A 25,650-nucleotide genomic window follows, 5' to 3' on the forward strand; every position below is an offset into this window, starting at 1 on the left:
AAGACACTACCATCTACCAAGACACTACCCTCTACCAATACACTACCCTCTACCAAGACACTAAACTCTACCAAGACACTACCATCTACCAAGACACTAAACTCCACCAAGACAATACCCTCTACCAAGACACTAACTTATACCAAGACACTACCCTCTACCAAGACACTAAACTCTACCAAGACACTACCATCTACCAAGACACTAAACTCCACCAAGACAATACCCTCTACCAAGACACTAACTTATACCAAGACACTACCATCTACCAAAACACTACCCTCTACCAAGACACTACCCTCTACCAAGACACTACCATCTACCAAGACACTTAATTCCACCAAGACAATACCCTCTACCAAGACACTAATCTCTACCAAGACACTAACCTCTACCAAGACACTACCATCTACCAAGACACTAAACTCCACCAAGACAATACCCTCTACCAAGACACTAACTTATACCAAGACACTACCATCTACCAAGACACTACCCTCTACCAAGACACTACCCTCTACCAAGACACTACCATCTACCAAGACACTACCCTCTAACAAGACACTACCCTCTACCAAGACACTACCCTCTACCAAGACACTACCATCTACCAAGACACTACCCTCTACCAAGACACTACCATCTACCAAGACACTAACCTCTACCAAGACACTACCCTCTAACAAGACACTACCATCTACCAAGACACTAACCTCTACCAAGACAATAACCTCTACCAAGACACTAACCTCTACCAAGACACTACCATCTACCAAGACACTACCCTCTACCAATACACTAAACTCTACCAAGACACTACCCTCTACCAAGACACTACCCTCTACCAAGACACTAACTTATACCAAGACACTACCCTCTACCAAGACACCAAACTCTACCAATACACTACCCTCTACCAATACACTATCCTCTACCAAGACACTACCATCTACCAAGACACTAAACTCCACCAAGACAATACCCTCTACCAAGACACTAACCTCTACCAAGACACTACCATCTACCAAGACACTAAACTCCACCAAGACAATACCCTCTACCAAGACACTAACTTATACCAAGACACTACCATCTACCAAGACACTACCCTCTACCAAGACACTACCCTCTACCAAGACACTACCATCTACCAAGACACTTAATTCCACCAAGACAATACCCTCTACCAAGACACTAATCTCTACCAAGACACTAACCTCTACCAAGACACTAAACTCTACCAAGACACTACCATCTACCAAGACACTACCCTCTACCAAGACACTAAACTCTACCAAGACACTAACCTCTACCAAGACACTAAACTCTACCAAGACACTACCATCTACCAAGACACTACCCTCTACCAAGACACTACCCTCTACCAAGACACTAAACTCTTCCAAGACACTACCATCTACCAAGACACTACCCTACACCAAGACACTACCCTCTACCAAGACACTACCCTCTACCAAGACACTAAACTCTACCAAGACACTACCATCTACCAAGACACTACCCTCTACCAAGACACTACCATCTACCAAGACACTACCCTCTACCAATACACTACCCTCTACCAAGACACTAAACTCTACCAAGACACTACCATCTACCAAGACACTAAACTCCACCAAGACAATACCCTCTACCAAGACACTAACTTATACCAAGACACTACCCTCTACCAAGACACTAAACTCTACCAAGACACTACCATCTACCAAGACACTAAACTCCACCAAGACAATACCCTCTACCAAGACACTAACTTATACCAAGACACTACCATCTACCAAAACACTACCCTCTACCAAGACACTACCCTCTACCAAGACACTACCATCTACCAAGACACTTAATTCCACCAAGACAATACCCTCTACCAAGACACTAATCTCTACCAAGACACTAACCTCTACCAAGACACTAACCTCTACCAAGACACTACCATCTACCAAGACACTAAACTCCACCAAGACAATACCCTCTACCAAGACACTAACTTATACCAAGACACTACCATCTACCAAGACACTACCCTCTACCAAGACACTACCCTCTACCAAGACACTACCATCTACCAATACACTACCCTCTACCAAGACACTAAACTCTACCAAGACACTACCATCTACCAAGACACTAAACTCCACCAAGACAATACCCTCTACCAAGACACTAACTTATACCAAGACACTACCATCTACCAAGACACTACCCTCTACCAAGACACTACCATCTACCAAGACACTACCCTCTACCAAGACACTACCCTCTACCAAGACACTAAACTCTACCAAGACACTACCATCTACCAAGACACTACCCTCTACCAAGACACTACCATCTACCAAGACACTACCCTCTACCAATACACTACCCTCTACCAAGACACTAAACTCTACCAAGACACTACCATCTACCAAGACACTAAACTCCACCAAGACAATACCCTCTACCAAGACACTAACTTATACCAAGACACTACCCTCTACCAAGACACTAAACTCTACCAAGACACTACCATCTACCAAGACACTAAACTCCACCAAGACAATACCCTCTACCAAGACACTAACTTATACCAAGACACTACCATCTACCAAAACACTACCCTCTACCAAGACACTACCCTCTACCAAGACACTACCCTCTACCAAGACACTACCATCTACCAAGACACTTAATTCCACCAAGACAATACCCTCTACCAAGACACTAATCTCTACCAAGACACTAACCTCTACCAAGACACTAACCTCTACCAAGACACTACCATCTACCAAGACACTAAACTCCACCAAGACAATACCCTCTACCAAGACACTAACTTATACCAAGACACTACCATCTACCAAGACACTACCCTCTACCAAGACACTACCCTCTACCAAGACACTACCATCTACCAATACACTACCCTCTACCAAGACACTAAACTCTACCAAGACACTACCATCTACCAAGACACTAAACTCCACCAAGACAATACCCTCTACCAAGACACTAACTTATACCAAGACACTACCATCTACCAAGACACTACCCTCTACCAAGACACTACCATCTACCAAGACACTACCCTCTACCAATACACTACCCTCTACCAAGACACTAAACTCTACCAAGACACTACCATCTACCAAGACACTAAACTCCACCAAGACAATACCCTCTACCAAGACACTAACTTATACCAAGACACTACCCTCTACCAAGACACTAAACTCTACCAAGACACTACCATCTACCAAGACACTACCCTCTACCAATACACTACCCTCTACCAAGACACTACACTCTACCAAGACACTACCCTACACCAAGACACTAACCTCTACCAAGACACTAAACTCTACCAAGACACTACCCTCTACCAAGACACTACCATCTACCAAGACACTAAACTCTACCAAGACACTACCATCTACCAAGACACTACCATCTACCAAGACACTACCCTCTACCAAGACACTAAACTCTACCAAGACACTGCCCACTTTATATTTGTAAATACCGTCATATCTGACAGCACATTCATTATCATGCTGTATATTTTGTTGTGTACATACAGTGCCTTCAGAATGTATTCACACCCCTTCACTTTCTTCACACTGTGTTGTGTTACAGCCTGAATTGAACATGGATTACATTGATTTGTTGTGTCCCTGAGCTACACACAATAGCTCATAATGTCAACGTGGAATTATGTTTTTAGAAATGGTTAAATTTTCATGCCATTCATCCACCTGCCATCACCTCATGTTTGAGCATGATAATACACCGCCCCATGTCGCAAGAATCTGTACACAACTCCTGTAAATGTCCCAGCTCTTCCATGGCTTGCGTATTATTTGGGATGCTCTGGATCGACGTGTATGACAGCGTGTTCCAACTCCCGCCAATATACAGCAACATCGCACAGCCATTGAAGAGGAGTGGGACAACATTCCACAGGGCACAATCAACAGCCCTATTCAACTCTATGCAAAGGAGATGTGTTGCACTGCATGAGTCAAATGGTGGTCACACCAGATACAGACTGGTTTTCTGATCCACGCCCCTACCTTTTTATTTAAGGTATCTGTGAACAACAGATGCATATCTGCATTCCCAGTCATGTGAAATCCATAGATTAGGGCCTTTCAATTGAATGATTTCCTTATATACATTTTTATTTAAATCTTTATTTAAATCAGCAAGTCAGTTAAGAACAAAGTCTTATTTACAATGAGGGCCTACACCAGCCAAACCCGGACGCCGCTGAGCCAATTGTGCGAACGCCCTATGGGATTCCCAATCACGGCCGGTTGTGATACAGCCTTGATTCGAACCAGGGCGTCTGTAGTGACGCCTCTAGCACTGAGATGCAGTGCCTTAGACCGCTGCGCCACTCGGGAGCCCAAAGATGAACTGCAACTCAGTAAAATCTTTGTTTTTGTTGCATGTTGCGTTTGTATTTTTGTTCAGTTTAGTATAGTGCCCAGAGGGCTCTGGTAAAAAGTAGTGCCACTTGGGATTCAGACACATTTTGATGAAAAAATAAGACGAACAATCACAGACAATGGATGTGATGTAGATGTTCATACTCACAAATGCACATGGGGATGTTGGCCGACCACTGGTTGTTGTTCTGGCATGCTATGGTCCTCTCCCCGATGAGTTCAAACCCAAACTGACACTCGAAGCGCAGGATGCCCCCATTCAGGAAGCTGTCCCCTTCCCTTATTCCATAGAGGGGCGTACCAGGATCCCCACAACTCTCCTTGTCGATCTCTGTGGAAAACAGCGACAAAAACATAGCCCTCGTAAGCATACGACAGTTGACAGTATAGTTTGTTTTATTGAATGGGTAAATGTGTCTTGTGTCCGTCTGCCATTAAACAACCATAACATCGTGCTTTCCAGTTCAAGTAATGGATCCACTTCACACCATGAGGTATTTACTGTACAGTAGTAACAAAGGGGTTGGAACAATAATCAGGCCATATTCAGAACAAACACGGATTAGTTCAGGCAACAATCATGTTTGAGAAGGCGAACAAGGGAGATGATAGAAGAGATCTTTGTAATCCCTACCACACTAAGGAAACAGGTGAATCCTCTCTAACACTGAACCTGAGTCTTTTCAGACAAGCATGACAAAGCATGCAGAGCCTCTCTCTCCCTGAATGCACCAGCACAGCAGACGGGAAGCCACAAATACACGTAACCACCCCACACACACACACCTCACCCATCCTGGGTCACCGCAGCCAGATAACACCCCAGATTGGCATGGTTGGTTCCCTCGGAGCATGTGGGTGTAGGGAGGAGCTGTAATGCATCTTCTCAGACGTCCTCACAGTTGAACCCTGAACCCTGGCGCTGTCTCCGAGAGAATTCTCAAACGGTAAGGGAACGAAAAACTCCTCTAAATTATATTCAAGGCAGGATTAATGTTGGGTTGGATCACGTTAGCGGCTCGTGGGAGTGAGGGGAGGCTTATTTCAGCCATGGTGTAATGGAAGTCTTTGTAATGCTTGATATATTGTATTAATTTCAATCATGACACCCTCTTTATGGGAATCACAATACCTACTGCCCTGACTGCCTGGGCTGTTCAATCTGTAGGATTGAGGAAGGGAGGGAAAGTGGGAGGGAGGGCTGGGGGAAGGTTAGAGCATATTAACTGCTCTGTGTTTTACAACATCAGAAAAGACAGAGAACAAATTGCTTTGGAGCAGCGCACATCGCATCTGAATAATGCCCTGCGACAGAATGTTGAAAACGAAGGTTAGCATTGTCTGTGGGGAGAATTGTTATATCCTACCTGGAGTGGGTATATGTGTTCGTGATGCATACCTTTGACCCCTCGCCTAGGTCTTTTGTCCGGGGTTTCTTTTACTGTATGTTTCCAGAAACTTCCAGGTGAATTGAAAAAACACCAAACAGCAATCACTGCCAGTCAACAATACTGGCTATCACAGAATCCCAACTCATACGAAGTAGGAACCACATTGTAGATGCAAATGAGGGAAAAATTTGACATTGTAAGCCTACTCCTCATGTATGCTAATTTCAATACTACTTGTGAGATTTACTTTTCATAAATCTTGGCTAAGAATGTCTCATTAAGCTAGATTTAGCCGTCTCTGAGAATTACAGTCCAATCAGAATGACACGTATGAAGTTTATTCAAAACTAGAGAAAATGCAATCTCAAAGATGAGTCACTAACATAGATTCAAAGGACAGCAAGGAGCCAGAGTAGTATAAGCCCACATCTTAGTAAACTATTCTAATGATCTGAATTTTTCAAATTCTTAGTAATATGCTACAATGAGTCCTGTTGAGTAAAACTGCTCTGGTACTGGTACTTCCTGTATATAGCTCCACATTGATCTGGTACTGGTACTTCCTGTATATAGCTCCACATTGATCTGGTACTGGTACTTCCTGTATATAGCTCCACATTTATCTGGTACTGGTTCTTCCTGTAAATAGCTCCACATTGATCTGGTACTGGTACTCCCTGTATATAGCTCCACATTTATCTGGTACTGGTACTCCCTGTATATAGCTCCACATTTATCTGGTACTGGTTCTTCCTGTATATAGCTCCACATTGATCTGGTACTGGTTCTTCCTGTAAATAGCTCCACATTTATCTGGTACTGGTACTCCCTGTATATAGCTCCACATTTATCTGGTACTGGTTCTTCCTGTAAATAGCTCCACATTGATCTGGTACTGGTACTCCCTGTATATAGCTCCACATTTATCTGGTACTGGTACTCCCTGTATATAGCTCCACATTTATCTGGTACTGGTTCTTCCTGTATATAGCTCCACATTTATCTGGTACTGGTTCTTCCTGTAAATAGCTCCACATTGATCTGGTACTGGTACTCCCTGTATATAGCTCCACATTGATCTGGTACTGGTACTCCCTGTATATAGCTCCACATTTATCTGGTACTGGTACTCCCTGTATATAGCTCCACATTTATCTGGTACTGGTTCTTCCTGTATATAGCTCCACATTTATCTGGTACTGGTTCTTCCTGTAAATAGCTCCACATTTATCTGGTACTGGTTCTTCCTGTAAATAGCTCCACATTGATCTGGTACTGGTACTTCCTGTATATAGCTCCACATTGATCTGGTACTGGTACTCCCTGTATATAGCTCCACATTGATCTGGTACTGGTACTCCCTGTATATAGCTCCACATTGATTTGGTACTGGTACTCCCTGTATATAGCTCCACATTGATCTGGTACTGGTACTTCCTGTATATAGCTCCACATTGATCTGGTACTGGTCCTTCCTGTATATAGCTCCACATTGATCTGGTACTGGTACTTCCTGTATATAGCTCTACATTGATCTGGTACTGGTACTCCCTGTATATAGCTCCACATTGATCTGGTACTGGTTCTTCCTGTATATAGCTCCACATTGATCTGGTACTGGTACTTCCTGTATACAGCTCCACATAGATCTGGTACTGGTACTTCCTGTATATACCTCCCTTCTTGTGTACTTCTTCTATTTTTCTTATTACTGTTATTTTTGAACTCCATCGTTGGGAAGGATTCGTAAGCAATCATTTCCCGGTTAATTCTACAGCGTTATAATCGGCACCTGTGACAAATAAAATATCAATAATATGAGCACTTTAAAAATTATTCAAATTATATGAATACCTTGTATTATGTACCATTGGAAGTATTTCTATCAATTGTAAATGAATGTGTAGACTTCAAATGAAACTACAAGGAAATGTATAGTTGGATGACTCACGTCTACAGGAACTATACAACATTTTCCTTGAGGTACACTTATAATCCAAAACATCCAAAATTTTATGTGGAAAAAAGTATTTGTGAAAACTGGTAGTTAATCTGTTCATTACATCAATCCTAGCGAAGACATTTCTTCAATAAATATAATAAGACTGAACATTAGAAGTGATTATCATTAATTAGTCATGCCTGTCGTGTCTGTTATGTGACGTGATTGAGATGCTAGTTGCTTCCCGAGAATAAAGTCACATTTTATGAGCTCCTGTATGCTGCCTTAGTCTGTTCTTAATTTTTCATATAGTCAATGTTCCACTCTCCCAACCCTCCAAACGATGGGTTACAATGGCATATCCACACTAGTAATCTTGGCTGCAGTGTTCAGTGTTGTTAAGTAGAAAACGTTGGAATTGGAGGACATCAACGTGACCGTTATAATGTGAAACAATCAACTTTTGTTGAAGATGATTTGTCCTCCAAGGCTCAATAAAAACACATTAACATCTCATCAATAGAACACGATCCAACCAGATATCTCATTTGAGCTCATAAAATATATATTACGTTTGTGAACTAATTAGAGGTCCACATATTCCAGTTACCATTCTGTATACTTCTGGCCCCTCCTTGGACACTGTGTTAACTAACCTCCAGACGAGCTTCAATGCCATACAACTCTCCTTTCGTGGCCTCCAACTGCTCTTAAACGCAAGTAAAACTAAATGCATGCTCTTCAACCGATCGCTGCCCGCACCTGCTCGCCCGTACAGCATCACTACTCTGGACGGCTCTGACTTAGAATACGTGGACAACTACAAATACCTGGGTGTCTGGTTAGACTGTAAACTCTCCTTCCAGACCCATATCAAACATCTCCAATCCAAAGTTAAATCTAGAATTGGCTTCCTATATCGCAACAAAGCATCCTTCACTCATGCTGCCAAACATACCCTCGTAAAACTGACCCTCGTAAAACTGACCATCCTACCGATCCTCGACTTCGGTGATGTCATCTATAAAATAGCCTCCAACACTCTACTCAACAAACTGGATGCAGTCTATCACAGTGCCATCCGTTTTGTCACCAAAGCCCCATACACTACCTACCATTGCGACCTGTACGCTCTCGTTGGTTGGCCCTCGCTTCATACTCGTTGCCCAACCCACTGGCTACAGGTAATCTACAAGTCTCTGCTAGGTAAAGCCCCGCCTTATCTCAGCTCACTGGTCACCATAGCAGCACCCACTCGTAGCACGCGCTCCAGAAGGTATATCTCACCGGTCACCCCCAAAGCCAATTCCTCCTTTGGTCATCTTTCCTTACAGTTCTCTGCTGCCCATGACTGGAACGAATTGCAAAAATCTCCGAAGCTGGAGACTCACATCTCCCTCACTAGCTTTAAGCACCAGCTGTCAGAGCATTTTACAGATCACTGCACCTGTACTTAGCCTATTTGTAAACAGCCCATCTATCTACCTACCTCATCCCCATACTGGTATTTATTTATTTATTTTGCTCCTTTGCACCCCAGTATCTCTACCTGCACATTCATCTTCTGCCGATCTACCATTCCAGTGTTTAATTGCTATATTGTAATTACTTCGCCACCATGGCCTATTTATTTCCTTAACTTACCTAATTTGCACTCCCTGTATATAGACTTTTTGTTTTCTTTTGTTCTACTGTATTATTGACTGTATGTTTTGTTTACTCCATGTGTAACTCTGTGTTGTATGTGTCGAATTGCTACGCTTTATCTTGGCCAGGTCGCAGTTGTAAATGAGAACTTGTTCTCAACTAGCCTACCTGGTTAAATAAAGGTGAAATAAAAAATAAAAATAAATAAAAATAACCCATGTTTTATTTTTTTAAATCTGTCAAGGAGGTCCTAACCTCCAGCTCTTCTCAACTTGGTGCTGTGATAGGGGACGCAAATCAATCAGTGTGTGTGTGTATTGTGTGTGTATGTATGTGTGTGTGTGTACGTGTGTGTGTATGTGTGTGTGTGTGTGTGTGTGTGTGTATTGTGTGTGTATGTATGTATGTGTGTGTGTGTACGTGTGTGTGTGTGTATTGTGTATGTGTGTGTGTGTATTGTGTGTGTACGTGTGTGTGTGTGTGTGTGTGTGTGTATTGTGTATGTGTGTATGTGTGTGTGTGTACTGTGTGTGTATGTATGTGTGTGTGTACGTGTGTATGTATGTGTGTACGTGTGTATGTATGTATGTGTGTGTGTGTATTGTGTGTCCCCCAATATATGTCTGTGTTTGTTGCATCGTACACTGCTCTAAGAACTCCACAAGTCCTCCAATCATTTTCTATCTATCAATGCAGCTTTTCCAATCTCATTGTGGCTGTATTCATTTTCTATCTATCAATGCAGCTTTTCCAATCTCATTGTGGCTGTATTCATTTTCTATCTATCAATGCAGTTTTTCCAATCTCATTGTGGCTGTATTCATTTTCCCTGAATCATCTAACTGTCCTCTATACATTTATTTTGATGTCTATTACCCCAAAATAAACACACACTACTTATTCAAAATGGTAAATACATGATTAAGGATGAATCACTCCGGGGTACAGTACCTCACAGGGTGTGTCGCAAATGACACCCTATTCCCTATGTATCACCTTTTGACCAGGGCCCTATGAGTAATAAGTCAAGTAGTGCACTTTATAGGGAACAGGGTAGCATTTGGGATGCGGCCGCAGTCTCTCTAGAAATATTCAAATTAAACCTGTGTTATTGTTCACAGTCTTAATTTTTCATCTGGCTCCAAGGAATGATTCAATGTGGTTTCAGAATGACATATTTGTTTTCCTCCTGAAATCCCTCAGCAATGATTACTGAGCTCTACAGGATGACAATGTGTGCCTTAAATGGCAATAATTAGCTGCGTGTTTTAATTATGTTACTCTAAAATGAAAGGTAGCTTTGGCCTTTTTTTTTTCGTTTCAGAACACCATCATATTCAGGGAAAATAACATCACACAATTTGTTCACCTCTGGCTTCTCATTCTCTTAAGACTATTCTGTTTGATTCTTCCTTCAAATTGATCTCTTTCTTATTTGTCCTACCTGCAGCTCAGAAACCTTAAAGACTTGCGCATGGACTCTTTCAAGACCTTATGCAAAAAAAGGCATTAACAAGAGAAATGTACTGAACGATTCATCCGCATTCTGTTGAATCTTCTAACCTCTACTAGGTGAAATCATAGCAGTTTGTTGAACAGTGTGTTTTTTGGGGGAGAGGGGATACATTTAAAACACCTACCCTAGTTAATTGGGTAGGCTTAATTGACAGCAGGACCTACAACCAAGCACCCTAATGAGATCAAATTGAGCAACCAATATGACAGGATTGGTAGAGTATGAAGATGACTATACTGCCCTACCAAGAAAAAAGGCAGTAACTGCTAATTTGGTCAAAAATGAGTTAATGTCATGTTTGCTACATTAAATACATACTTAATCAGGTGGACAAGTATCCTTGTCTGGGGTGGCAGGGTAGCCTAGTAGTTAGAGTGTTGGACTAGTAACCAGAAGGTTGCAAGTTCAAACCCCTAAGCTGACAAGGTCCAAATCTGTCGTTCTGCCCCTGAACAGGCAGTTAACCCACTAGGCCGTCATTGAAAATAAGAATTTGTTCTTCACTGACTTGCCTAGTTAAATAAAGGTAAAATAAAAAAATCCTGCCTCTATTGTGTTTTTAAGGAAAATGGGGGTCGTGTATAAAGTTACTGTGAAACCAAGCCATTTTTCTCAGTTCCATGTTATGAGCAGTTACTGCCTTTTTGCTTGGTAGGGCAGTATAGATTTTCAATGAAGCACCACTGCCCTTGATCTTGGGCAGAGTGTACCTCAAGGATACCAGCAATGGTGAGTTCTCCACTATTTCCCGAATGGCACCCTATTTCTTATATACTGTAGTGCACTACTGTTAACCAGCACCCCATGGACTTTGGTCAAAAGTAGTGCACTATAAAGTTATAGGGTGCCACTATATATATATATATATATATACTATATAGGGTGCCATTTGGGAAACACATCTATTATCCGTTTATCTCTGAAGGTCTATCTTGACCCTTTCCTCATCCCCTGAGCTCACATCCCATTACAGGCTTTCTTCATGGACCTGTCCCTGTTCCGGTCACCAACTGTGTGAAGAATGACCTTCACTGGTCAAATTGTCTTATAAATACGCATAGCAAAAGTATGTGGACACGGCTTCCAATTAGTGGATTCGGCTATTTCAGCCACACCCGTTGCTGACAGGTGGATATAATCGAGCACCCAGCCATGCAATCTCCATAGACAAACATTGGCAGTAGAATGGCCTTACTGAAGAGCTCAGTGACTTTCAACAGGGCAGCGTCATAAGATGCTGCCTTTCCAACAAGTCAGTTCGGTAAATTTCTGCCTTGCTAGAGCTGCCCTGGTCAACTGTAAGTGCTGTTATTGTGAAATGGAATCTATTCGCTACAATGGCTCAGCCGTGAAGTGGTAGGCCACACAAGCTCACAGAATGGGACTGCTGAAGAAAGTAGCACGTAAAAACCGTCTGTCCTTGGTAGCAATACTCACTATCAAGTTCAAAACTGCCTCTGGAACAACGTCAGAACAACGAGACAATAACTGTTTGTCGGGAAATGGATTTCCATGGCCAAGCAGCTGCACATGAGCCTAAGATCACCATATGCTATGCCAAGCGTCAGCTGGAGTGGTGTAAAGCTCACCACCATTGGACTCTGGAGCAGTGGAAAGGCGTTCTCTGGAGTGATGAATCATACTTCATCATCTGGCAGTCCGACGGACAAATCTGGTTTGCCAGGAGAACGCTACTTGCTTCAATGCCAACTGTGAACTTTGGTGGAGGAGAAATAATAGTTTTTCATGGTTCGGGCTAGGTCCCTTGGTTCTAGTGAAGGGAAATCTAAATGCTTAACACAGTTTGGGGAAGGTCCTTTCCTGTTGAAACATGACAATGCCATTAACAATTATTTTAAATTTAAATGTTTTAAAATTTAATTTAACCTTTATTTAACTACGCAAGTTAGTTACGAACAAATTCTTATTTACAATGCCGGCCTACCCCAGGCCAAACCCGGATGACCCTGGTTTGTCAAGATCGGTGTGGAAGAACTTGACTAGCCTAAACAAAGCCCTGACCTCAACCCCGTCGAACACCTTTGGGATGAATTGGAAAGCCAACTGCGAGCCAGGCCTAATCGCCCAACACCAGTGCCTGACCTCACTAATGCTTGTGGCGGAATGGAAGCCCCCGTAGCAATGTTCCAACATCTGGTGGAAAGCCTTCCCAGAAGAGTGGAGACTGTTATAGCAGCAATGTTCAAACATCTAATGGAAAGCCTTCCCAGAAGAGTGGCGGCTGTTATAGCAGCAATGTTCCAACATCTAATGGAAAGCCTTCCCAGAAGAGTGGAGACTGTTATAGCAGCAATGTTCCAACATCTAATGGAAAGCCTTTCCAGAAGAGTGGCGGCTGTTATTTCAGCAAAGGGGGGACCAACTCCATATTAATGCCCATGACTTTGGAATGAGATGTTCGACGAAACTGGTACCCACGGGATGTCGTGTATGTCATTATGTCCTTTTGACGTAAAATCTGCTCCCATTGTGTAAAATTCTTGACAGTAACGGCGAAGTGACATCAAAATGCCGAAACTGGTACCCACACTACTGTAAGTGCACATTAGAATCGGAGGCAGGTAGTCAAGGGAAATCATAACAGCTCACTCACAAAGTAATTAACGAAGCGAGAATCTGTGGAATTTACAGACACACTCTAGAATAAGATACAAATTGTTTTAGGTGCATATTCTACTAGTTATAAATGTTGCAGAAGTTTTAGTACAGCAGAATGTTGGTGAAACCATGATCATGTGTTCCAACTGTGTTTGATTGAGACAAAACCATCTTAAAAGCCCAATACACAGTGCATATGCATAAATCATTCACGGTGTAAGCACATTATATTTAATTCATCTAACAAAGAACATGCTAAATGTTTAATTGAACTGGGAACATCAATGCTTCATGGCGAGCAGTACATTTGCTGGCTAAACAGTGAAATGTTATTGGCTTCCTCTACATTCTATCTAAAGGGAGTTATTAGGTCTCACACTATGAGGACTCCCATTTGGTTCTCTATATCCGCTAGCTTTTCCCAGGATCTGCTTATTCCCACTATGAGACAATAATATCATCCATAGCCTGCAGCACTCAAAATAACTAATTTCTCTAGAAGTTGTTAGCTGAGATAACAAGATGCTAGCACACATAGACTGGCTTCAGACAGAGATATGCTAGCATAGACTGGCTGTAGACAGAGAGATGCTAGCATAGACTGGCTGTAGACAGAGAGATGCTAGCACACATAGACTGGCTGCAGACAGAGAGATACTAGCATAGACTGGCTGCAGACAGAGAGATGCTAGCACACAGACTGGCTGCAGAGAGAGAGATGCTAGCACACATAGAATGGCTGTAGAGAGAGAGATGCTAGCATAGACTGGCTGCAGACAGAGAGATGCTAGCACACATAGAATGGCTGTAGAGAGAGAGAGATGCTAGCACACAGAATGGCTGTAGAGAGAGAGAGAGATGCTAGCACACATAGAATGGCTGTAGAGAGAGAGAGATGCTAGCACACATAGACTTGCTGCAGACAGAGAAATGCTAGCACACATAGACTGGCTGCAGACAGAGAAATGCTAGCACACATAGACTGGCTGCAGACAGAGAAATGCTAGCACACATAGACTTGCTGCAGACAGAGAGATGCTAGCACACATAGACTTGCTGCAGACAGAGAAATGCTAGCACACATAGACTGGCTGCAGAATCCTCAAGAGCTGAAAAAAACTGTAGTATCATTGTAGAGAGAAGCCAGGAGAAGAGCGTATCATATGCTCCCTGCAGTGCTGAGAGAAAGTATGTTTTTCTCTCTCCCTCTCTCTCCCTGTGTGTGTGTGTGTGTGTGTGAGCACACATGATTCAACTGCATGAACAGTTGGTGGTTTAGTGTAGCACAATGATTTAAAACCACTCAAACCATACCACATAGAGAGATAGAGATAGAGAGAGAGAGATAGAGAGGGAAGAAAGAGAGATCGAATGAAAGGCAGAGTGGAAGAAAGCAAGAGAGAGAACGAGAGGGGGGAGATTGGTTTAAAGATAGAGAGAGAACAGGAGAGAAAAATAAAAGAGACAGAAAGAGAGAGAGAGACAACGAGCGAGGAGGAGTGCAATGACATGTACAGTCAACACTATCAAGCAAAATGCAAATGGCTCTTCTGTTCTGGAATCTCTAATTAGGGGGCATAAGAAATAATGATGGCTATGACTACCCATAAACCTCTGCAACACTCATGTGTATCTAATGGGGTGAAAAACAATAGTTAAAATAAATTGAGGACAAGTCTGGAAATGCTGACATCTTATCGTGTGTTTAGAATGCAGGGATAATGCAGGAATCTGAAAGACATGCAGATGAAAATGCGTCCTGTATTTCACCTGAGATCTGAACATTGTCCACAGACTGTTCTGATTAGAAGTGATTTTGTTGCAGTATAAAACACAAACGATGCGTTGTGCGAAAATGGATTCATCACGTGAGTTGACAAAGATTTTAATACTCTTTCTTCTTAACAATATGTTAAAAATACACTATTTGTTTTAAAGAATAAGCATCAGAGCAACTTAATGTAAAGCGTTACCAAATCTCCTTTTCATCCTTCAAGTGTCTGTGCTGCTTCATCTGTCAGTGTTTCTGCTGCTAGAAGTATGAATGGATGTGAGGGGTCAACCCACAGTGACAGGGTCAAAAAGCAGGAAATCAACTGCTAAATTAGCTCTTTTATTCTTCATTAGGGAAGGCCATTTAGCACGATGTAAAGTAATGGCACCAAGTGAGAAATTAAGAAGATAACTGCTCTCAGATCAGTATTTTAGGGATATGGAAGCTTCTGATAAACAATCTACACTGAGTGTACAAAACATTAAGAACACCTGCTCTTTCCATGACACAGACTGACCAGGTGAATCCAGGTGAAAGATATGATCTCTTATTGATGTCACTTGTTAAATCCACTTCAAATCAGTGTAGATGAAGGGGAGCAGACGGGTTAAATAAGGATTTTTAAGCCTTGAGACAATTGAGACATGGATTGTGTATGTGTGCCATTGAAAGGGTGAATGGCCAAAACGAAAGATTAAAGTGCCTTTGAACGGGGTATGGTAGTAGGTGCCAGGCACACTGGTTTGTGTCAAGAACTGCAAGGCTGCTGGGTTTTTCATGCTGAACAGTTTCCCGTGTGTATCAAGAATGCTTCGCCACCTAAAGGACATACTTTCGACACCTTGTAGTCCATGCCTCGATGAATGGAGATTGTTCTGAGGGAAATGTTTTGTATACTCAGTGGGATGTAGGTCTTGTAAAGTGATACCAAATTTCCTTTTCATCCTTCAAGTGCCTCTGTCCTGCTTCACCTGTCAGTGTTTCTGTGGGAATAGTATGAATGGATGTGAGTGGTTAATATCAAAAAACATTAAATCAACTGATAAATTAGCTCTTTTATTCTTCATTAGGGAAGGCCATTTAGCACGATGTAAAGTACTGGCACCAAGTGAGAAATTAAGAAGATAACTGCTCTCAGATCAGTATTTCAGGGATATTAAAGCTTCTGACAAACATCTACAGTAATGCAGGCCTTCTGCACAGCATCGTCTACAGTAATGCAGGCCTTCTACACAGCATCGTCTACAGTAATGTAGGCCTTCTACACAGCATCGTCTACAGTAATGTAGGCCTTCTACACAGCATCGTCTACAGTAATGCAGGCCTTCTACACAGCATCGTCTACAGTAATGTAGGCCTTCTACACAGCATCGTCTACAGTAATGCAGGCCTTCTACACAGCATCGTCTACAGTAATGTAGGCCTTCTACACAGCATCGTCTACAGTAATGCAGGCCTTCTACACAGCATTGTCTACAGTAATGCAGGCCTTCTACACAGCATCGTCTACAGTAATGCAGGCCTTCTACACAGCATCGTCTACAGTAATGTAGGCCTTCTACACAGCATCGTCTACAGTAATGTAGGCCTTCTACACAGCATTGTCTACAGTAATGCAGGCCTTCTACACAGCATCGTCTACAGTAATGCAGGCCTTCTACACAGCATCGTCTACAGTAATGTAGGCCTTCTACACAGCATCGTCTACAGTAATGCAGGCCTTCTACACAGCATCGTCTACAGTAATGCAGGCCTTCTACACAGCATCGTCTACAGTAATGTAGGCCTTCTACACAGCATCGTCTACAGTAATGTAGGCCTTCTACACAGCATCGTCTACAGTAATGCAGGCCTTCTACACAGCATCGTCTACAGTAATGCAGGCCTTCTACACAGCATCGTCTACAGTAATGTAGGCCTTCTACACAGCATCGTCTACAGTAATGTAGGCCTTCTACACAGCATCGTCTACAGTAGTTACATGAAGTAGTTCCTCTTCGTGTATCTGGGAGAGTACTAAATTAATATTTACTCTCTCACAGGGTTTACTGTTATTAAAGGTATTGTCTGTTAGAGAGCGAGGAAGGAAAACTTGCTAATTCTAACAACAATCTCTTCCAAAGCAGGTTTCTCTATCTTTTTCCTCCAGAGATATTACAATATTTCTCTTTTTATCTCTCTCGCTCTCGCTCTATCCCTCCCTCCTCCCTCTCTACCTAACTCACTTTCCTTCATTAGGGTGGTTGGCGTGCTGTTAATTACTCAGACACTCATTTACTACAAAACCCTAAGCTTGAGGGGAAATAATCAAAGATATGGTTATTGTGGGGAAATGCTAGCTTATATCCAGCGGATGTGGCTGGTGTTTGAGAGATGAAACCTCCTTCTATTTCAGGTTGGAATCCCCCCAGTAAATACTAAGCTATGATGTGCGTGACAACCCCTTATATGGGTTGCAAGTGTTCACGAGGTGATGAACTATCAGTTTAGTAGAAGGTAACAGGTCACCAGGACCAGTGACCTTTGACACAAGTAATTCATAGTGACAGCTTAGTGATTGAGAAAACCAGGGATGGTGGGAGGGAAGAAGGGATTGAGGGAAGTGTATTAGCCATTTGACAAGTTGGTAGAGTTGGCTCTGGTCTGCTGCTTCCCTGATAATTTCCCTGTCTGTCCATCTCTCATCTGACTGGCTGTACCAACAGTCAATCTGTCCATCTCTCATCTGACTGGCTATACCAACAGTCAATCTGTCCATCTCGCATCTGACTGGCTGTACTGACAGTCAATCTGTCCATCTCTCATCTGACTGGCTGTACTGACAGTCAATCTGTCCATCTCTCATCTGACTGGCTGTACCAACAGTCAATCTGTCCATCTCTCATCTGACTGGCTGTACCAACAGTCAATCTGTCCATCTCTCATCTGACTGGCTGTAGGGACAGTCAATCTGTCCATCTCTCATCTGACTGGCTGTACTGACAGTCAATCTGTCCATCTCTCATCTGACTGGCTGTACCAACAGTCAATCTGTCCATCTCTCATCTGACTGGCTGTACTGACAGTCAATCTGTCCATCTCTCATCTGACTGGCTGTACAAACAGTCAATCTGTCCATCTCTCATCTGACTGGCTGTACCAACAGTCAATCTGTCCATCTCTCATCTGACTGGCTGTACCAACAGTCAATCTGTCCATCTCTCATCTGACTGGCTGTACTGACAGTCAATCTGTCCATCTCTCATCTGACTGGATGTACCAACAGTCAATCTGTCCATCTCTCATCTGACTGGCTGTACTGACAGTCAATTTGTCCATCTCTCATCTGACTGTCTGTACAAACAGTCAATCTGTCCATCTCTCATCTGACTGGCTGTACTGACAGTCAGTCTATTAATCTCTCATCTGACTGGCTGTAGGGAAAGGGGGATACCTAGTCAGTTGTACAACTGGATGCCTTCAACTGAAATGTGTCTTTCTTATTTAACCCAACCCCTCTGAATCAGAGAGGTGCGGAGGACTGCCTTAATCAACATCCACGGCACCCGGGGAACAGTGGGTTAACTGCCTTGCTCAGGGGAAGAACGACAGATTTTTACCTTGTCAACTCAGGGATTCAATCTTGCAACCTTTCGGTTACTGGCCCAACGCTCTAACCACTAGGCTACCTGCCACCCCTACACTCTAACCACTAGGCTACCTGCCACCCCTACACTCTAACCACTAGGCTACCTGCCACCCCTACACTCTATCCACTTGGCAACCTGCCACCCCTACATTCTAACCACTAGGCTACCTGCCACCCCTACATTCTAACCACTAGGCTACCTGCCACCCCTACACTCTAACCACTAGGCTACCTGCCACCCCTACACTCTAACCACTAGGCTACCTGCCACCCCTACACTCTAACCACTAGGCTACCTGCCACCCCTACACTCTAACCACTAGGCTACCTGCCACCCCTACACTCTAACCACTAGGCTACCTGCCACCCCTGTAGTGACAGTATATTTGTCCATCTCTCATCTGACTGGCTGTACTGATAGTTCCTCTGCCTCTCTAGTTCAAGGCCGTTCCTCTGCCTCTCTAGTTCAAGGCCGTTCCTCTGCCTCTCTAGCTCAAGGCCGTTCCTCTGCCTCTCTAGCTCAAGGCCGTTCCTCTGCCTCTATAACTCAAGGCCGATCCTCTGCCTCTCTAGCTCAAGGCCGATCCTCTGCCTCTCTAGCTCAAGGCCGTTCCTCTGCCTCTATAACTCAAGGCCGATCCTCTGCCTCTCTAGTTCAAGGCCGATCCTCTGCCTCTCTAGTTCAAGGCCGATCCTCTGCCTCTCTTGTTCAAGGCCGATCCTCTGCCTCTCTAGCTCAAGGCCGTTCCTTTGCCTATATAACTCAAGGCCGTTCCTCTGCCTCTATAACTCATTGCCGTTACTCTGCCTCTCCAGCTCAAGTTCAATATAAGGTGTAGTAGCTGCTAGAGCGCTGCTGAATGCATTCCAAGAACACACACACATTCACAATGAGATGCATTCATGTACACACACACACACACACACACACACACACACACACACACACACACACACACACACACACACACACACACACACACACACACACATACACAAAATGTACCTTTAAAGTTTATCTTGAAGCCTATGGAGCCCACGCTCTCGTCTGATTGGAGATGGAGCCACATCTGATGGGTCATGCTGACGATGAGGTCAGGGACAAAGCTACCTGAGAGACTGGAAGGAGGAAGACAAGAACACACAGTTAGCCTGACACACACACACACACACACACACACTCACCCACATGCTCACAAGCACGCACAGACAAACACACACACAGACAGAAATGGGGGGGGGGGGGGGGGGGGAACGACGACGACAATAACACACACTATCTCCCTGACTGCAATACGACTAGTGGAACATGATCAACACACACTATCTCCTTGAATGTAATATGACTATAATAACTTCAAAGATGAATGTGAACATGTACCCCATCATGTGAATGTTAACATGTACCCCACCACATGAATGTGAACATGTACCCCATCATGTGAATGTTAACATGTACCCCACCACATGAATGTGAACATGTACCCCATCATGTGAATGTTAACATGTACCCCACCACATGAATGTGAACATGTACCCCATCATGTGAATGTTAACATGTACCCCACCACATGAATGTGAACATGTACCCCATCATGTGAATGTTAACATGTACCCCACCACATGAATGTGAACATGTACCCCATCATGTGAATGTTAACATGTACCCCACCACATGAATGTGAACATGTACCCCATCATGTGAATGTTAACATGTACCCCACCACATGAATGTGAACATGTACCCCATCATGTGAATGTTAACATGTACCCCACCACATGAATGTGAACATGTACCCCATCATGTGAATGTTAACATGTACCCCACCACATGAATGTGAACATGTACCCCATCATGTGAATGTTAACATGTACCCCACCACATGAATGTGAACATGTGCCCCACCACATAAATGTGAACATGTGCCCCACCACATGCATGTTAACATGTACCCCACCACATGAATGTGAACATGTACCCCACCATGTGAATGTGAACATGTACCCCATCATGTGAATGTTAACATGTACCCCACCATGTACCCCACCACGTGAATGTGAACATGTACCACACCATGTGAATGTGAACATGTACCCCACCATGTGAATGTTAACATGTACCCCACCACATGAATGTGAACATGTACCCCACCATGTGAATGTGAACATGTACCCCATCATGTGAATGTTAACATGTACCCCACCATGTACCCCACCACGTGAATGTGAACATGTACCACACCATGTGAATGTGAACATGTACCCCATCATGTGAATGTTAACATGTACCCCACCACATGAATGTGAACATGTACCCCACCACACTAATGTGAACATGTGCCCCACCACATAAATGTGAACATGTACCCCACCACATGAATGTGAACATGTACCCCACCACATGAATGTTAACATGTACCCCACCACATGAATGTTAACATGTACCCCACCACATGAATGTTAACATGTATCCCACCATGTACCCCACCACATGAATGTGAACATGTACCCCACCATGTACCCCACCACGTGAATGTGAACATGTACCCCAAATATACCCCACGCTTATAGAATCACAAAGACCATCTCCATCAGTGCGTTTGTTTGATGACCCTAGTACATAAAGTAGTTGTTACCTGGCTTTGCAGTCAAACTCATTTGCATTGCGGAATAGACAAACCCCTCCCACACAGTGATATATATACTGAACATGTAAACACTGTGGAGTATTTCTGTCTGTAATATATCCCTTTTGTGGGGAAAAATGCATTCTGATTGGCTGGGCTTGGCCCTCCCAGGCCCAACTATGGCTACACCCCTGCCCAGTCATGTGAAATCCATAGATAAGTACCTAATTAATTTATTTCAGTTGACTGATTACCTTATATGAACTGTAATTCAGTTCCCTTTGAAATTGTTAGATATTTTTGTTCAGTATAGATCCAGTAAAACGCTCAGCCACTCACACTTGTAGTATCGTCTTGGGGTCACCCACTTCCCCGCCATCACCAATGGTTAGTGTGTCGTAGGCAATCTCCAGGTCAAACTCCTCGAAGTTGATTTGAATGACCTGTCGGTGGACAGAAGACATCAGACATAATGGTTAGCCATGTGTCAAATTGCCTGAAATAACGTTTAGGGCTTTCTCACAATTTAATTCCACTGGAAAAGCTACAGTAATACAGGAAAGCCGTCTGGAAGGGACATCAATGTTTCAGAGGAATTTGGCATCACAAACGAAAGACTGTTGGCATGTGTTTTGGGGATTTATTGAAATACAGTGATAATAGTAAAATAGTCGGTTTTCTTGAATACTTGATTGCTGACATGCACAATATTTTTTTGGATTCATGAAAAAAATATAAATCTAGTTTTGAAGTAAACTATCCCTTTAAAAGTCCCACTGAGAGTGCAGTAAAATATGACGGCTATTTTTTTTTGTAGACAGGGAGAGAATTTTGGTTCATTCCATTATCTGTTCATTATTCTGTTGTATTCTGTTATTCTAGTTATCAAAATCATGACACTAATCTAAGATGAAAAGATGGAAACGGAACATCCTGTTAACTAAATTAAATACATTTAGTACATAATTAGGTTTGCATTCTCTCTGTCTCTCTCTCTCTCTCTCTCTCTCTCTCTCTCTATATCTCTCTCTCTCTCTCTCTCTCTCTCTCTCTCTCTCTCTCTCTCTCTATATCTCTCTCTCTCTATATCTCTCTCTCTCTCTCTCTCTCTCTCTCTCTCTCTCTCTCTCTCTCTCTCTCTATATATATATATATATATATCTCTCTCTCTCTCTCTCTCTCTCTATATCTCTCTCTCTATATATCTCTCTCTCTTTCTCTCTCTCTCTCTCTCTCTCTCTCTCTCTCTCTCTCTCTCTCTCTCTGTCTCTCTCTCTATCTCTCTCTCTCTCTCTCTCTCTCTCTCTCTCTCTCTCTCTATATCTCTCTCTCTCTCTCTATATCTCTCTCTCTCTATATATATATATCTCTCTATCTCTCTCTCTCTCTCTCTCTCTCTCTCTCTCTCTCTCTGTCTCTCTCTCTATATCTCTCTCTCTCTCTCTCTCTTTCTCTTTCTCTCTCTCTCTCTCTCTCTCTCTCTCTCTCTCTCTCTCTCTCTCGCTCAATTCAATTATATTCAATTACATTCATATATTAACATTGCCAAGTGAAGTAGATAATAAACAAAAGTGAAATAAACAAATCTCTCTCTCTCTGTCTCTCCCTGTCTCTCTTTCTGTGTGTCAAATTCAAATTCAAATTCAAGCTGCTTTATTGGCATGAAAAACATTGTGTCAATATTGCCAAAGCAACAATGTATTTCTCTCTCTCTGTCTCTCAATTACTTTCAATTCTCTCACTCTCGGTATCTCTCTCTGTATCTCTGGGTCGCTCTCTCTCTCTCTTTTTTTCTGTCTCTCTCTCGTTCGGTCTTTCTCTCTCACTTTCTCATTTGGTCTTTCTTTCGCTCTCTGTCTCTCAATTATTTTCAATTCTCTCTCTCTCTGTATCTCTCTCTGTATCTCTGTGTCTCTCTCTGTATCTCTCTCTGTATCTCTGGGTCTCTCTCTCTCTCTCTCTCTCATTTGGTCTTTCTTTCTCTCTCTGTCTCTCAATTCATTTCAATTCTCTCTCTGTATCTCTCTCTGTATCTCTGTGTATCTCTGTGTATCTCTGGGGCTCTCTCTCATTTGGTCTTTCTCTCTCTCTCTCTCTCAATTCATTTAAATTCTCTCTCTCTCTGTATCTCTGGGTCTCTCTCTCTCTCTCTCTTTTTCTGTCTCTCTCTCTCGTTTGGTCTTTCTCTCTCTCTCTCTCTCTCATTTGGTCTTTCTCTCTCTCTCTCTCATTTGTTCTTTCTCTCTCTCTCTCTCTGTCTCTCAATTCATTTCAATTCTCTCTCTCTGTATCTCTGGGTCTCTCTCTCTCTCTCTCTTTTTCTGTCTCTCTCTCTCGTTCAGTCTTTTTCTCTCATTTGGTCTTTCTCTCTCTCTCTCTCATTTGGTCTTTCTCTCTCTCTCTGTCTCTCAATTCATTTCAATTATCTCACTCTCTGTATCTCTCTCTGTATCTCTGGGTCTCTCTCGCTCTCTCTCAATTCATTTAAATTCTCTCTCTCTCTCTCTGCATCTCTCTCTGTATCTCTCTCTGTATCTCTGTATCTCTCTCTGTATCTCTCTCTCATTTGGTCTCTCTCTCTCTCTCTCTCTCTCTCTCTCTCTCTCTCTCGCTCTCTCGTTCCCCCAGGACTATGACAGGCTCCTATCGTCTGTTTTCCTGTGACAGTCCCTCTGGGTATGGATCCATATGGTGAAACAGAAGAAGAGAAATAACTTCACATTTGCTAATTACACTAATTAGATCGTAAACAATCCACACATTAATAAAAATCTAGTTTTCTTCTTTTTTTTTTTTTAAACACTGACAATATCTTTTACCCAATGGTGAATAGTATTATAGAGAGTCCCCAGTCCCCACACATGCAGTACATACAAATGTCATGTGAATGTACACTAACAAGTAGATCAGGAAATATCAAATAAATATTAATTAAACACGACCTTTATGAAAAAAAACAGTACCATCAGGAAACTATGTATGAATACCACATGCTTAAAACACATCCCTAACCCAACACCAAATGAATAACAAATCATACCAACGGGCTACATGAATAACATGCTCTCCTCGTGACTCTTCTTTCTTGTATCATCATCTAGAGATAGTTTCTGTCCTGATGAATGATTATTAACCCATTAAGGTTCAGATGGAGACAGCCAGGCCTGGTTGCTATGGTCCCTTGTTGCAGTGTCACCAAGGGGTTTAAGCAGATTGCTTCCTGTCCTCTTGTCTGGAAAGAGAGTCCCTTCACCTGGATGATTGATGCCTAGAGTGTTCACCATTGCAGCATGGAGTAATAAAGCTATTTTTAAATGCCGATTACAAAGCACTCAATCCCCACTACCATCACAAAGGTAATCATGGTGGTTCCCTTGTCAACAGTCGTGTAGTGTGTGTGTGTGTGTGTGTGTGTGTGTGTGTCTGTGGGGTGGAGTCTCTTTTTGCTAGTCTGCTAATTATAGTGTCTCAGATCATTATTCTAAATGTGTGTGTGTGTGTGTGTGAGTGTGTGTGTGCGTGCGTGCGTGCGTGCACAAACAAGGCGGTTTGTGCCACACTACTACATATTGATCGGCAAAGCAATGATCCCAATAAACCCATATATCCCAGTCTTATGACTCGACAACGAACATTTCCAGTCCCAGTGAGGAACATGACAGTGTGGTGGGGTTTGACGGGGGTGTTCACTCACTTACAGAGAGACAGAGCTGCCTCCAAGGAGTCAACTATAGAGGTTTAAATAGGCCTTTATGTAAAAACCCAGGGGTTTTTAAAGCCTCACAAGCCTGAGAGGCCCTTCAAAGGCGCTAGTACGCTCAGCGCTCCTTTCATCAGGAAAGCCTCGATGCTAATGTCCTCTCTCAACTGAGACCAAGCCCTCCTAGTAAACACTTGTACATCCTGTTAGGTTTTGATGTCGTTCAGTCCGCTTCCCAAGTTTGTACACACACAATTGCTGTTTTTCTGTGTCAGTGTTGCTAAGAGACTGTTGTCATTGTCTCATAGACTTTGGCTTCAATGCTTGTGCTGTTGATTTAAAATATTTTTCTAAG

General features: G+C 42.9%; 1 protein-coding gene across 1 annotated transcript in view; it reads right to left on the reverse strand.

Annotated features, from left to right (window-relative positions):
* The window catches only part of csmd3b (CUB and Sushi multiple domains 3b), an 826,488-nt gene that overhangs the window by 323,790 nt on the left and 477,048 nt on the right, over positions 1-25,650 (reverse strand). Inside the window, exons 11-13 of the mRNA XM_036953488.1 lie at positions 21,935-22,038; positions 19,975-20,087; positions 4,600-4,782 (exon numbers count right to left, since the gene is read on the reverse strand). Of these exons, the coding sequence (XP_036809383.1) occupies positions 4,600-4,782; positions 19,975-20,087; positions 21,935-22,038 (400 nt within the window). The remainder of the gene's footprint in view (positions 1-4,599; positions 4,783-19,974; positions 20,088-21,934; positions 22,039-25,650) is intronic.

Source organism: Oncorhynchus mykiss, chromosome 18 (assembly GCF_013265735.2).
Source record: "Oncorhynchus mykiss isolate Arlee chromosome 18, USDA_OmykA_1.1, whole genome shotgun sequence".
In the NCBI taxonomy this organism is placed as follows: Eukaryota; Metazoa; Chordata; class Actinopteri; order Salmoniformes; family Salmonidae; genus Oncorhynchus; species Oncorhynchus mykiss.